A 12,988-nucleotide genomic window follows, 5' to 3' on the forward strand; every position below is an offset into this window, starting at 1 on the left:
TCAACATTTCTAAAACCCAGTCAATTATATTAATAATAATGCTCGCATATTTCTACCAGCAGTTTCAGGTCGACATACGCAGGGAGATATTTTTACTTGATCCCATACTCAAGATTGACGATTTCCAAGGTTTTTTTTTTTTTTTTACCCACATTTACTACTACATTTCACTTGTACTTTTCACTGTGTGCTGAACGTGTGTAGTGTTGCCAACTGTCACTGTGTGTTTACCTTTCGTCTTTTCTTTGTGTTGTGTCTGTAGTTTGATAATTGTTCATATGTTTTGTATGTGTGTGTCTATTGTTTTGTGAATGTTTTCTGAAACAGAAAATTAAAAAAATAAAGTAATCAATTACCACATCAATATAAGTAATAACTCACTGATAATGTTATCCACTTAAACAATAACAGATGTGTGAAACATAATTAAATAATTAATGAATCCCCTTCTCTTTTTCTCTATCTCTGACACGCGTGGGTGCGTGCACACTGTAGTGTTACCTTTTATTATCTTCTCCTCATTAGCTATTGAAACAACATCGCTTTGTAATGTAATTTTAATTTTCACCAAAAGCACATTCAACACATCGCGGAAAAATATACGTCTTTCTTATCACGACAAGAGAGAGAGACATCTATTAGTTCTTAAAAACAAAAAACTACGCAAAAGTAAAAAAAAACAACAAAATTATTTATAAAATCGGTCGCTGGCGCAGCGCTCTTCTGCGTGCGCGATCGTAAATTATAACTTTGCGGAAGTCAAAGTATCATTACAATGCCTCCTCTACTGACACGCTCCGTAAGCGGGCGTGGCAGTATAGAAAATTTACATAGATACATATATATATGAGAAAATAAGAAATTGACATATTACAAAAAATATTTCTGAGCACAATGCTCTTTGCATATCAGTCTTTGTATACAGTCTTTTTGGTTTGTATCTTCTTTAGGAGTCGTAACATTAATGTCTTTGAATTGCAGCGTATTATTGTTGCTTAGCACAGCGTTTGAATTCAGTTCGCATGATTCGTGTTTACAATGGAATTAATTCGAACAATAAATGTTTCTATTATATTGCTCCAATGTCTTTAACGTAGTATCGGATTCTGAGTGTGTGTGTACTGCCTGGATCTCTTGCGTGTGACTTGAAGAAAATCCAAAGTTTGTTCAATGTGTCAACACGAAATTGTGATCTCCAGCAGTCGAATTTTGGTGGCGTCTACCGGGGTATAAGTGGTCAATGAGGGCACAGGAAACACCTCACTGCCTATGACAGGTGATGAGCTTGTCTTTTACACCAACCTGAAGACCTGCCGGCTTCCACAACACCATACACTTCAAAGCATATTGACACTACGTAAATATTTCTTGACCAGTGTACCATCACGTTGGTTTCTTCTTTGCATTTTCAGTTCCATTTATATGAATCATGTGCTACATGCACAAGTCCTTTGCAGCTCATTAACATCTCCTTAACATACATTTTTTGATATAGTAAGTACATAAATATACAAATATTTACAATTAATCATTACATGAGATACATATTTGTCATATAGTACATATACAGAATTAAATGAAAATATAGTCAATTTTTTACTTTACATTCAATATCATTGTGCTGACATGTGAATTAGATTACATTCAGATGGAAAAATACATTTTATTTGTTAGCTCATTCTTTTTTTTTTCGTTACACTTGCAACATTTGAAGATAATTGTGGCAACTCGCTAGAATATTCAACTTAAAATTCATCTTGCCTCCTGGAATAAAATTTACACATATTTCAAGCTTCAAGACAGCCCTCTGTAGGAGAATAGGTTCATGGGATGGTTGCTGATTACTTCATAAATACTAGTAAAGTCATCCCCTACAATGGACTACACAAAATAAAATATGATAAATAAAATACATGTTAACTTAATATAACGTAAAAGTTCCTATACCTAATACCGTTTCTAAGTGTGGTGTCCCCACTATTGCTGTTTCTAAGAGTGGTAATCCTCTATTACCGTTTCTAAGAGTGGTGCCCCTCTAAATATCTTAGGATCCTACAAGTATGTACATCAGTGTGGTAAGTGTATATATATATATATATATATATATATATATATATATATATATATATATATATAGTTAGTTCAAGTCAATCATGTTCCTATAAAGTTTGTGTAGTTCATCTCCTTCCTTTCATGTGTATCAAGCAATATAAATAAATGTTTTACTTAATAAATAAATAAATAAATCTTCTTAGATAATTGCTGCTGCGTTCCATGCTGTATATCCATTCTGTATTTACCTTGTGGTACCTGTAAAATTCTATTCATAAATAAATATTTGTGTATGTCTCTCCATACTGTCAGATAATCACGAATTATATAATGTCCAATATTTCATCAACATGTATAAATTTTTCTAAGGGAGGGATGAGAGTATGAGCCGCAACAGAGGACTGACGTTTTGTTTTCTCCTTATTCTCCTTTCTATTTAATGGTGCATTAGTTCAGTTCAGTAGACGAGCTTTAATTATGTCATTAGATGACTGCTAAATATGTTCTCTTAAATAATTCTTCCAATCTGAAGTGTCAAGCCTACATAACTCCAAAAATTTCATTACAAGTTCCCATTAGATTAGTGTTAAAGTGTTATAGATTTAAATCTTCTAGTATATTTCCAACAGTGGCTGCTGTAAATAATTCTTTCCACATAAATCTATACTTTCACCTTTAGTTATAAGAATATATAAGACACCACATAAGTTATTATCTCAGGCATACCAATCTTTCAATAAATAATATTCTTTCCACTACTTTCATTCTGTATTCCTTGAGTACATGTGATATAGCGTTCAAATCTAGTTTCTCTCCTCTCAACATATTCTCAATTACTCATAACATTCTCACCTACCCATTATTCATTCTTCACAAAATAACATATACTTATACCTCAGCATTATATATACTATATATATATATATATATATATATATATATATATATATTCCTCTTATTCATCACCACTTACTTTTTACTTCAACAACAACAACAACAATAATAATACCCTTTTCTCATCTTATATTCCATTTACCTCTCTCCATATTACTATTTATCCTCTTATTAAACTAAAATTACATTCACTCATCTCATTCAGTCACTCACATCACTCATATCAACATTACTATTATCACATGCCTCCTAAAGAAAATAATTCTGTTCAGTTCTCTGCCTCCTCTAATGTGTATATGCCTCCTCTAATGTGTATATGCCTCAATAGCAACTCCTCTTATAACCAAATATCTTATTAGCTATTGGACGGTTCACATTGCTTTCTAGACTTACCTGCATTCATTAGATTGTAAGTATCTGTATAACTTAAATGTAGGCTCATCATAACTGTATATCATATTAATTATCTTCTTCTCATTGGCTAACATTTTACTGTATGTATTTTTTTCAAATGTCTGTGTGGATGTAGACCTCTGGGTTTATGTGTTAATGGATATTCTAATGAATAACAGCCAGGGTGTGGAATATTTGCAATTCGGTATGGTCCAGAGTATAAGATCTGCCATTTCCTGTTTAAATGTTTCAGTTTTGTGGGTTTAGGATGTGTTCTTAGTAAAACTAACTCATCAACTTGAAATGTTTGTGCTTTCCTGACACCTCTGTCATATTTCTGCTTTCTTTCCTTAGCTTTGTCACATAATGTTGTGTAAGCTTGTCTTACCTTTTCTTCTAAACTAACATGATTTGTTGTTGCTGTAAATTTAGGTAGAGGGTCTGTCCATTCATTTCTTTCTGTTTTATCAATAATTAATTCAGTTGGTGTGTATCCAGTAGAAATGTGAATTAAATTGTTCACTATTTGTTCAAATGGTGCTAGGTATTCTACCCATTTTGTGTGCTTCTCTGGTATGTGTGTTCTCATAAACTGTCCAAATTCTCGAAATGTTATTTCTACTGGGTTTCCTGCTGCGTGAAATCTTGAAATTAAAATATGTTTAACATTCTGTTCTTCAATAAATGTCTTCCATTTTAAACTGGTAAAATATGCTGCATTATCCGTGATGATAACTTCAGGTTTTCCTATTCTTACAAAATAATCTGTTAATAGATGTCTGGTAATAGCAGTGGTAGAAACTGAACGTAAAGCATATAATTTTAAATACTTTGTGAAAACATCTAACACAGCAAGGATGTATTTCTTTCCTCCACGTGCTTGTGGATAGGGTCCTGCAATATCTAAAGAAATTAGCTCTAATGGCCTCTTAGGTATGATTGGGTGCAATTCATTCATGCTTGTGCGATTAGAATATTTGGCTTTCTGACATATGATGCATTTCCTAATATTACTCAATACTCTTCGCCTTAAATTTGGAAAGTAGCAATATTGTATAATCTTATCTGTACATTTGGTTACACCATAGTGTCCCCAAGTTCTGTGTGTAAATAAAATAAAATCATCAACATGAGCTTCAGGTAAGCAAACACACCAATGCTGTGATTCAGGGTTTCTTCGGTGAAATAATACTTCTTTGTGTAACGTGTAATATTTTTCAAGATGTGGGTCTGTTCCTGCACGTAATTTATTCTTCATGTGGATCCACCTGGGATCATTGTCCTGCAATATGGCTAACTTCCTGCACATGTTTTTGTAGTAAGGTGCAAATGTACCGTCATACATGAGTAAAATTTTAAAATCTGATGTTTGTTCTGTCACATCTGAAAATTCTTGTAGGCCTTGTGGCAAACGAGATAGAGCATCGGCTATAATGTTGGATTCTCCTTTTATGTATATAATATCAAAATCGTACTCTTGTAGTGATGCACACCAGCGTGCAAGACGTGGATGTAATAACTTGCATGATAGCAGGAAAGAAAGAGCTTGATGATCAGTATAAAGCTTAGTATGTTTTCCCCATATAAAGTAGCGAAACTTGCGAAACGCCCATACTATGGCAAGTGTTTCGCGCTCGGTCACTGAATATGACTTTTCGCATTCAGTGAGCGTGCGGCTAGCAAAACTTATAGGTTTGATGACTGTTTGTTCATCTTCTACATGAATTTGGAATAAAAATGCTCCGAGCCCATAGGAACTTGCATCTGTTACTAGGCAAAAGTCTGACGTCATGTCAGGATGACATAACAACGGTGCATTAACTAAAGCATTCTTAATCGCTTCAAAATCTGTCTGACAGAACTCTGTCCATTTCCAAATATTATTTCTTTTGAGTAAAGATAGAAGATGTGGACTGTTAAGAAGGTGGTAGGGTACAAATTTCCTGAAGAATGAAGATAGAACAAGAAAGGCTTTGAGTTGTTTACGATTCTGTGGGGATGGAAAATTCTTTATCACATTTTCTTTAAGTTTACGTACCTCTTTCTGAATATTATCTGTTTCTCCCTTTACTTGTTCCTTTGTATTATCTAAAATGATCTGTGTCATTGTCTCAAACTTCTCATCTAAATAATCATCACATAATTTGCATTCATGTACAAGTTTTTCTGCTAGAGTTGTGTCATTCTTTAAAGATGCTACATCTGCTCTGTCTTCAAGCTTTTCTAACTTTTCCTGTAAGGATTTCTGCTCCAATGTTACATCATTTAATCTGTCTGAAAGGTCTGTAATCGTCAGGTCTAAGTGTTCTTGGTTTGTTTTTACGGAATTGTGTGACTGTCGTAATTCGTCAACTTGGGTACTGGTTTTCTGTTGTTCAAAAACTACTGTTAACAATTTCTCATTACATCGTTGTAAGTCAGTTTTTGTCTCGTCACTGAATTCCACAAATACCTTTTCTTGTCTCGTAACCTTGTCTGATAAGTCAGTAAATTTCCTTCCAAGACTACTGGTGGTTTCTGTCAAGTCGGCAATTTGTCTCGATTGTTTTTCAAAATTTTGTTTTATGTCCCGTGTCAGTTCATCGAATTTAGTGTCAAATTTCCCAATGGCACGTTTTAAATTGTCATTTTTCTCGTCTAAAGCGTCAAATCTTTTGTCTAAAGTGTCAAATTTTCTGTTTTGGTCACCAAATAACTTCAGAATCTGGTTGAGCATGTCAGAGTCCTGTGTCTTAGTTTCGTCATTTATTCGTGTCTGATTGATGTCTGGTTCTGAAGTTGACGTTGTCAGTGTCACGTTTTGTCGCGTAGTACTCACTCTCCATTCGCCTGTATATCTGTTTAAATATAGGGGTTGTTGTCTTAATCGATCCGGTAAAATTATGTCTTGAACATCCTCCCTATTAAGTTCAATATTCATTTGACTGTCGGACATGTTTTGCAATGTGTCACTTTCACTAAGCTCGTCCGCGGAAACAATTTCTACGCGTCTAGCGTCCATTTTGCGATTTTCATAATTAATTGCAAATAAAATTTTCCAATGGTAAAAAAAAAATTTTAAATATGATATGTTGAAATCTGAAATTTCTCTTATGGAAATGGATATTTCTATATGATTTCTAATTAGAAATTGAATTATTAAACTGGTACTGAAATTTCCCTCTCACAAATAAATGACTGTGAATATGCTCTTCACTTATCGTTTGCAATAATAGTAGTAAATCAATTTTAACTACAATTTGAAAAAATAATTTCGAAATACATGGATCGGAATAAAGGAAGTACAGATGGCTGCTTGAAACTGGAAAAAATGTAAATTTCTGTATTCACCATTTTTTTTTTCAGTCTTATGTTGCAAATGTAGCGTCAAATATGCAGTTTTCAATCCAAAATTTTTCTTTCGCGTCCGTGCAAATTATTTTATGGAACGTTATCCTTTTCCCTTTTTTTTTACCAAATTAATTTCCTCAGCATGAAAATGAAAATTAACACAAATTAATAACAGGGAAAACAATATTGTTGTAAATTTCATGCACGTAACATTACAATTGAAATGAATGAGACTTAGTCCAAATTCATTTTCTGATGCTATTAAGTGGTTAAAATTAGATAAAATGTCCAAAATTTATAATAACTGCACTTGTATCAAATCCAAACTGCACTTGTATCAAATCCAAACTGCACTTGTATCAAATCCGAAGATTGCAAGTCCTGTCACCAGGACGCCAATTGTAGTGTTACCTTTTATTATCTTCTCCTCATTAGCTATTGAAACATCATCGCTTTGTAATGTAATTTTAATTTTCACCAAAAGCACATTCAACACATCGCGGAAAAATATACATCTTTCTTATCAAGACAAGAGAGAGAGACATCCATTAGTTCTTAAAAACAAAAAACTACGCAAAAGTAAAAAAAAGAACAAAATTATTTATAAAATCGGTCGCTGGCGCAGCGCTCTTCTGCGTGCGCGATCGTAAATTATAACTTTGCGGAAGTCAAAGTACCATTACAACACACACACACACACACACACACACACACATACATATCCAAAAAGACTATACACACACACATAACAGAACATACACGCAAATATACACAAACATGCTCACACACACACACACACACACACACACACACACACATACATACATACATATCCAAAAAGACTATACACACACACACATAACAGAACATACACGCAAATACACACACACACACACACACACACAAAACAGAAGAAAACGACAAATAAACAAACACAGACACAACACAAACAAAAGACGAAAGATAAACACGTAGCGATAGTTCGCAACACTAAACGCACACGTTAAACACACAATGGAAACTGCAAGTGAAGTGTTGTAATAAAAGTAGGTGATAAAACGTCGGAAATCGGCCATCTGGAGTATGGGGACCAAATAAAAATATATCCAGGACCACACACATGGACTAGCATCATTGGAAATCGTAAGTAATAACAAACGATAATTTACCCAAATGAAACTTGTTTTGCAATACTTGTTTCTAACCTTAAAAACAAAAGAAAAAACGTGAGAAAACGTAACATAGTAACATATTGTAACTACTACATAGTGCGTTATTATATACATAAAAACAAACACGTATTACAGGCCACTGAAGATAATCCATAAATAAAATAATGGCGGAAAACAAACTGCCTTTCATTAGGTGGAATGGCGGGACCTACCTCTATGAACTTTGAAGCAACTAAGGTACGACGGAAAAAGAAAAAAAAATGACGATAATATATTTTACTTGTTGACAACAGTGTGTCATGATGGATTTGACACTAATTGATGCCATGAGTTTTATATAGTCACGAAGCTGTCTTAAATGATGATCTGATGACTGAAACTGGTCTTAATAAAGAAGTATTTAACATCAGCTCCTGGCGGTGAACTATGGCGTTTATTAAATATTTACTAGTTATGGGGCACCAATAAAAAAAATATATTTTAGTGGCTTAGGGATCACACAGTAAGCATTCAAATCCTGTAATACAGTTTTCAGTACTGACCCCGACAAAGTTTGATGCGTGGCTTTCCTCCTTCATAATTTAGGAATCTGCAAACTATGTGGACAGTTGTCGTTCACATTGCCGGCCGGTGTGGCCGAGCTGTTCTAGGCGCTTCAGTCTGGAACCGCGCGACCGCTACGGTCGCAGGTTCGAATCCTGCCTCGGGCATGGATGTGTCGTGATGTCCTTAGGTTAGTTAGGTTTAAGTAGTTCTAAGTTCTAGGGGACTGATGACCTCAGATGTTAAGTCCCATAGTAATCAGAGCCATTTGAACCATTTTTTTGTCGTTCACATTTTAACAGCAGACCGTAGGCCGTCCCCGTGAATGTGTCCCGAGTGCCTGTGTGCTTAGGCCACGGAACTGAGAGCTCGATTCGCACTCACTCGAGGAAGGAATTAGTCGTATTTACGTAACAGAGTGAGAGAGACGTGCGATGATTCTACGTACGTGTAAGACTTGCAAAGTTTAGTTATGTCGCTCGAACATAAATAACGTAATTAAAGACTGATACGCAACGAAAGATTGAAACGAAATAAATATACAGATATGGAGTAATGATCCACAACTACAACAATTATATGCGTCAGAAGCAAAGAGAAATGGCACTAGCGAACAGAGTAGAGTCTAAGGAATCGAACAATTTTAAGACGTCCGTCTGTGGAACGAATAATAATGTTACGAACCGCCGAAAAACTAAGACCTCGTTTGTGACAAATAAATCGCAAGTTTCACTACTACCTGGATACACAGGGCGCAGATGTACGTACACCGTGATGATTAGAGGCAGAGGTCTCAGACACGGCAAACCCATTCGGCTAATATTTCACATGTCGCTTGTGTACAACTTAAAATGAAAGAATCCAAGATATTTTGGCTGAACAACCCCCTGTTTTTGAGAAAATTACTCCTAAAGTTAATGACGTGCGATCGACACAAAATCGACGGGATCCATATATCATTGAAAACTGAGCATTTTTCGACTTACAAGGGGTCCGCAAACGCATATTTAACTGGAAATCGTGGAAATAAACCTTTTCGACTCACGCTTATGTATCTGTAAGATAAGAGCCGTTCAACGAAAGCGCTGCTGGAGTAACTGTTAAGATGTCTGGCTGTGGAGCAGAGAAGCTGTGTTCGATTCCCAGTTGCATTCTGCAGCTCTTTTTATTTGAATTCTTCCCGTTTCGAAATTGGTAGGCATAGGAGGGATAACAAGGTAAGTAAATCAATAGAGAATGATAACATTGAATGCAAATAAATTTATAAAACGACTTGGGTTAGTAAAGAATTAAAAATTTTTTCCTGGGGTATTTACAGTGTCTCTTTCACTCACTCTGTTACACGTCCCTAGTTTCCTTCGAACAATCGGATGGATTATGGTCGTCATACAAATATTCGAAGAAAATTTACTCGTGGAACCTAGAACATCTAACAATGTAATCTTCGCGCAGTTACATCGTTCCTTCCTGAAATTCAATGGAAAACAAACTGCCAGAAATATCTACTCTTAGACAATGTGTCTAATAGTGTATTTTCATACGACAGTATGCCATTTTAGACAATTTATAATACTTAAAACACTTGATAATGGCACTTTAAAGCCGAAATCATGATTGTGTAAGCGTAAATATAACAGTTGATAATGGCACTTTGAAGCCGAAATCATGATTGTGTAAGTGTAAATGTAACACTCCAAGTAAACAACAGTCTAATGGCGGTTCTGACTATAAAGAAATATACGAGGTACATTCAAGTTCTAAGGCCTCCGATTTTTTTTTCTAATTAACTACTCACCCGAAATCGATGAAACTGGCGTTACTTCTCGACGTAATCGCCCTGCAGACGTACACATGTTTCACAACGCTGACGCCGTGATTCCATGGCAGCGGCGAAGGCTTCTTTAGGAGTCTGTTTTGACCACTGGAAAATCGCTGAGGCAATAGCAGCACGGCTGGTGAAAGTGCGGCCATGGAGAGTGTCTTTCATTGTTGGAAAAAGCCAAAAGTCACTAGGAGCCAGGTCAGGTGAGTAGGGAGCATGAGGAATCACTTCAAAGTTGTTATCACGAAGAAACTGTTGCGTAATGTTAGCTCGATGTGCGGGTGCGTTGTCTTGGTGAAACAGCACACGCGCAGCCCTTCCCGGACGTTTTTGTTGCAGTGCAGGAAGGAATTTGTTCTTCAAAACATTTTCGTAGGATGCACCTGTTACCGTAGTGCCCTTTGGAACGCAATGGGTAAGGATTACGCCCTCACTGTCCCAGAACATGGACACCATCATTTTTTCAGCACTGGCGGTTACCCAAAATTTTTTTGGTGGCGGTGAATCTGTGTGCTTCCATTGAGCTGACTGGCGCTTTGTTTCTGGATTGAAAAATGGCATCCACGTCTCATCCATTGTCACAACCGACGAAAAGAAAGTCCCATTCATGCTGTCGTTGCGCGTCAACATTGCTTGGCAACATGCCACATGGGCAGCCATGTGGTCGTCCGTCAGCATTTGTGGCACCCACCTGGATGACACTTTTCGCATTTTCAGGTCGTCATGCAGGATTGTGTCCACAGAACCCACAACTCTGGAGGCGATCTGTTCAACAGTCATTCGGCGATCCTCCAAAATAATTCTGTCCACTTTTTCGATCATGTCGTCAGACCAGCTTGTGCGAGCCCGAGGTTGTTTCGGTTTGTTGTCACACGATGTTCTGCCTTCATTAAACTGTCGCACCCACGAACGAACTTTCGACACATCCATAACTCCATCTCCACAAGTCTCCTTCAACTGTCGATGAATTTCAATTGGTTTCACATCATGCAAATTCAGAAAACGAATGATTGCACGCTGTTCAAGTAAGGAAAAAGTCGCCATTTTAAGTATTTAAAACAGTTCTCATTCTCGCCGCGGGCGGTAAAATTCCATCTGCCGTACGGTGCTGCCATCTCTGGGACGTATTGACAATGAATGCGGCCTCATTTTAAAACAATGCGCATGTTTCTATCTCTTTCAAGTCTGGAGAAAAAAAATCGGAGGCCTTAGAACTTGAATGCACCTCGTATTATGACTGTGACCCCACGTTATGAAAAGAGTTATTAAACTTGGTTTACATTTTAAAATATTTCTTTTTCGGGAATTAATTTTGGTGCATAACATGCATTCGGCAACATTGACTGAAAAATCGGTGCTGCAAGCTGATCATACGCTGCGAATCGTTGTTACATCCGCTTGGTTGCGCAATTCCCGCTCGGTTGCCGGAAGCAGACCGTTACTTTGAAGCCTGGAAATAAAGTTTTTTTACGTCATCTGTCTGGTATACAGTTATTAGTTCTACCGTGAATGTCAGTTGATCCTCGTCGTCTATAAGCATTCTGTCATGTATGATGTTGTTGGTTTCTCACCCTTGGAATCCAATATCAGACTAAACTTGTTGCCAGCAATGTATGGTTTTAAAGTATTCTCAAGATGTGCTTTGTAAATTGAAGTTTTCTATTTCCCGGATTCGGAGTAAGTGAAGTAAACTTTTTTAACGAATGGGTTAAACGATTGACCTCTTCTATGCCCCGAATACCAAATTGCTCCTTAGTTTGTTACAAGCACGAAAACTTTCAGCAATAATTTTCCAGTCGCTGCGATGGAATATAACGACGTGTACGAAAGCGTTATTTTATGTATACTACCAGCCGCGATGGAGGTTAGTTTTTGAAGCCTTATGCAATAACGTGCGTCGGATGCTCGTCTTTGCAGCAATCTTACTCGGAACTTGTTTTTACACAATGAAACCTAATATTTTAAATCTTTACTAATCCAAGTCTTTGAGAAATTTATTTTGCTGCTTTGTTACTATTGCTTATTGATTTACGTATTTTGTTAATCGTCCTATTCCTCCAGTTTCTGTGCAGAAAAAAATATAAAAGGGAAAAAAGTAAAAACTTAACTGCAGAATGCACCTGGGAATCGAACACAGGTTCTCTGCTTCCATGCTTCCGTTTAACAGTGTGGAGCTTATGATACAAAAGCGGCAGTCGAAAAAGTTCCTTTCCTCATTTTCTAGGAAAATATGCTTCGCTGACCTCATATACGTCGATGAAAAATACTCAGTTTTAAATTATCTCTCGATCCTGTCAATTCTGAGTCGATTGCGTGTCATGACTTTAGAGTCGTTTTTCTCAGGAACGGGATGGGGAAGGGGGCGGGTTGTTAAGCCAGAACGTCTAAGTGTCTTTCATTGCCGGTTTTACATAAGCGAGCAAATACGAGGCGAATCGGTTGGCCTTGTCTGAGGCCCTGCCCTTCTGAGAGACAGACCCGAAAGGGAGCGCAAGCACGAGCCACGTGGACAATGCGGCGCGGTATGGGAAGAGCCTACGAGTGAGTGTATACTTTTTACCACATACCTGTGTAAACTACGAAATACTGGTGCGTAAGGAACGTCCGACAGGCCGTTTCAGCGGTACGCCTCTTTTCACATTTCTACACGAATCTACAATTTTTCGAGAAAAGAATGTTTCTGGAGTTAGTTGGTTGGTTACCCATTATCATCTTCGATAGATAATAATTGTGATCCCTTGCTGTGATGTGGATCGAGTAAATTTTAGCAATATCTCAGCCA

At 36.8% G+C, this 12,988-nt stretch overlaps 1 protein-coding gene across 1 annotated transcript in view; it reads right to left on the minus strand.

Moving 5' to 3' along the window:
- Nucleotides 1–297: 297 nt before the first annotated feature.
- The window catches only part of LOC126257374 (uncharacterized), a 98,694-nt gene continuing 86,003 nt past the window's right edge, over nt 298–12,988 (minus strand). Inside the window, exons 6-7 of the mRNA XM_049955562.1 lie at nt 5,378–5,572; nt 298–318 (exon numbers count right to left, since the gene is read on the minus strand). Of these exons, the coding sequence (XP_049811519.1) occupies nt 298–318; nt 5,378–5,572 (216 nt within the window). The remainder of the gene's footprint in view (nt 319–5,377; nt 5,573–12,988) is intronic.

Source organism: Schistocerca nitens, chromosome 1, assembly GCF_023898315.1.
Source record: "Schistocerca nitens isolate TAMUIC-IGC-003100 chromosome 1, iqSchNite1.1, whole genome shotgun sequence".
Classification (NCBI taxonomy): Eukaryota; Metazoa; Arthropoda; class Insecta; order Orthoptera; family Acrididae; genus Schistocerca; species Schistocerca nitens.